Source organism: Manacus vitellinus, unplaced genomic scaffold (genome assembly GCF_001715985.3).
Source record: "Manacus vitellinus isolate BGI_N305 unplaced genomic scaffold, ASM171598v3 scaffold_64_pilon, whole genome shotgun sequence".
Taxonomy (NCBI): Eukaryota; Metazoa; Chordata; class Aves; order Passeriformes; family Pipridae; genus Manacus; species Manacus vitellinus.
In genome coordinates this window covers 690265-691884 of record NW_021940718.1, presented here as the reverse complement: position 1 = coordinate 691884, position 1620 = coordinate 690265, and the positions used below count along the sequence as shown (strand labels likewise).

Sequence of the window (1620 nt, the reverse complement as noted above, 5' to 3'; positions counted from 1 at the left end):
GGGTGTGATGCCCCCCAGCCGTGACTCACCGCCCTCCCCTCCTTCTCCGCAGCCTTTTGCGTGGAAGATGGCGGGTGGCGTGGACGGCCCCATAGGGATCCCGTTCCCGGATCACAGCAGCGACATCCTGAGCAGCCTGAACGAGCAGAGAAACAACGGGCTGCTGTGCGACGTGGTCATCCTGGTGGAAGGCCAGGAGTTCCCCACCCACCGCTCCGTCCTGGCGGCGTGCAGCCAGTACTTCAAGAAGCTCTTCACCTCAGGGTTAGTGGTGGACCAGCAAAACGTGTATGAGATAGACTTTGTGAGTGCGGACGCCCTGTCGGCGCTGCTGGAGTTCGCCTACACCGCGACCCTCACTGTCAGCACTTCGAACGTCAACGACATCCTCAACGCGGCCACTCTGCTGGAGATCCCGGCCGTCAGGGATGTCTGCACGGATCTCCTGGACAGGAAGATTCTGGCCAAAAATGACCAGATGGATACAGTAGATCAAATTGATCAGAGGAACCATCTCAGAGCAAAAGAGTACCTGGAGTTCTTCCAGAGCAACCCCGTCAACGGCCACCAAGGCAGCTTTCCGTGGACCAACCCAGAGTTGAGAGACCTTCAGAGACTGAACTTCCGAGGCCAAGAGGAGGAGGAGGAGTCGAACTGCAACGGCCTGGACTTCTACTCGCAGGCCACCCCAACCGAAAGACCAAAGGCAAGTGACTGTGACCCTGACAGCAACCCGGCCATGTGGCTGGACCGGGAGGAGGAGGAGCCGGTCACCGCCGGCATGTTCTCACCTTCCCAGAACGGACATTACAGCAGCCGTGGCTTGGCCACGCCGGGAGAAGAGGAGGGGGGGACCCCCCGGGGGCCTCTGGACCCGCAGGAAGCCGGCGACTCGCCCGGCTTCATCCCCGCCGGGGCGGAGACGGAGGACGACGCGCGGGAGGTGGACGACTTGGCCGCCAGCGCCCTCCTGCAGCAGATGATCAACTCGGTGGGGCGGCAGCAGCTCGGGGACGACGACCGCAAGGACGACGACGGGGTCATGGATTATTACTTGAAATACTTCGGCAGTTCGAGCGAGGGCGACGTCTACCCGTCCTGGTCCCAGAAGGAGAAGAAGATCAGGGCCAAAGCATTCCAGAAGTGCCCCATCTGCGAGAAGGTGATCCAGGGCGCCGGGAAGCTGCCGCGCCACATCCGCACCCACACCGGGGAGAAGCCCTACGAGTGCAACATCTGCAACGTCCGATTCACCAGGTACGGGCTGGGGGGCAAACGGGGGGGCTCGCCCACAAATCTGGCTCTGCCCTTGGCTTGGGAGCATGGAGGGCTCTCCCACAAATCCGGCTCTTCCCTTGGCTTGGGATCATGGAGGGCTCTCCCACAAATCCAGCTCTGCCCTTGGCTTGGGAGCACGGGGAGCTCCCAAAAATCTGGCTCTTCCCTTGGCTTGGGAGCATGGAGGGCTCTCCCACAAATCCAGCTCTTCCCTTGGCTTGGGAGCACAGGGGCCTCTCCCACACATCTGACTCTCTCTTTCCCCTGGAGCACAGGGAGCTCTCCCACAAATCCAACTCTTCCCTTTCCTCTGGAGCACAGGGGACTCTCCCACAAATCCTT

General features: G+C 61.4%; 1 protein-coding gene across 1 annotated transcript in view; it reads left to right on the top strand.

Moving 5' to 3' along the window:
- Positions 1–49: 49 nt before the first annotated feature.
- ZBTB7A (zinc finger and BTB domain containing 7A) overlaps positions 50–1620 on the top strand; it is a 10964-nt gene continuing 9393 nt past the window's right edge. The window contains exon 1 of the mRNA XM_029963860.1: positions 50–1358. Coding sequence (XP_029819720.1) covers positions 68–1358 — 1291 coding nt within the window. The 5' untranslated portion in view covers positions 50–67. The remainder of the gene's footprint in view (positions 1359–1620) is intronic.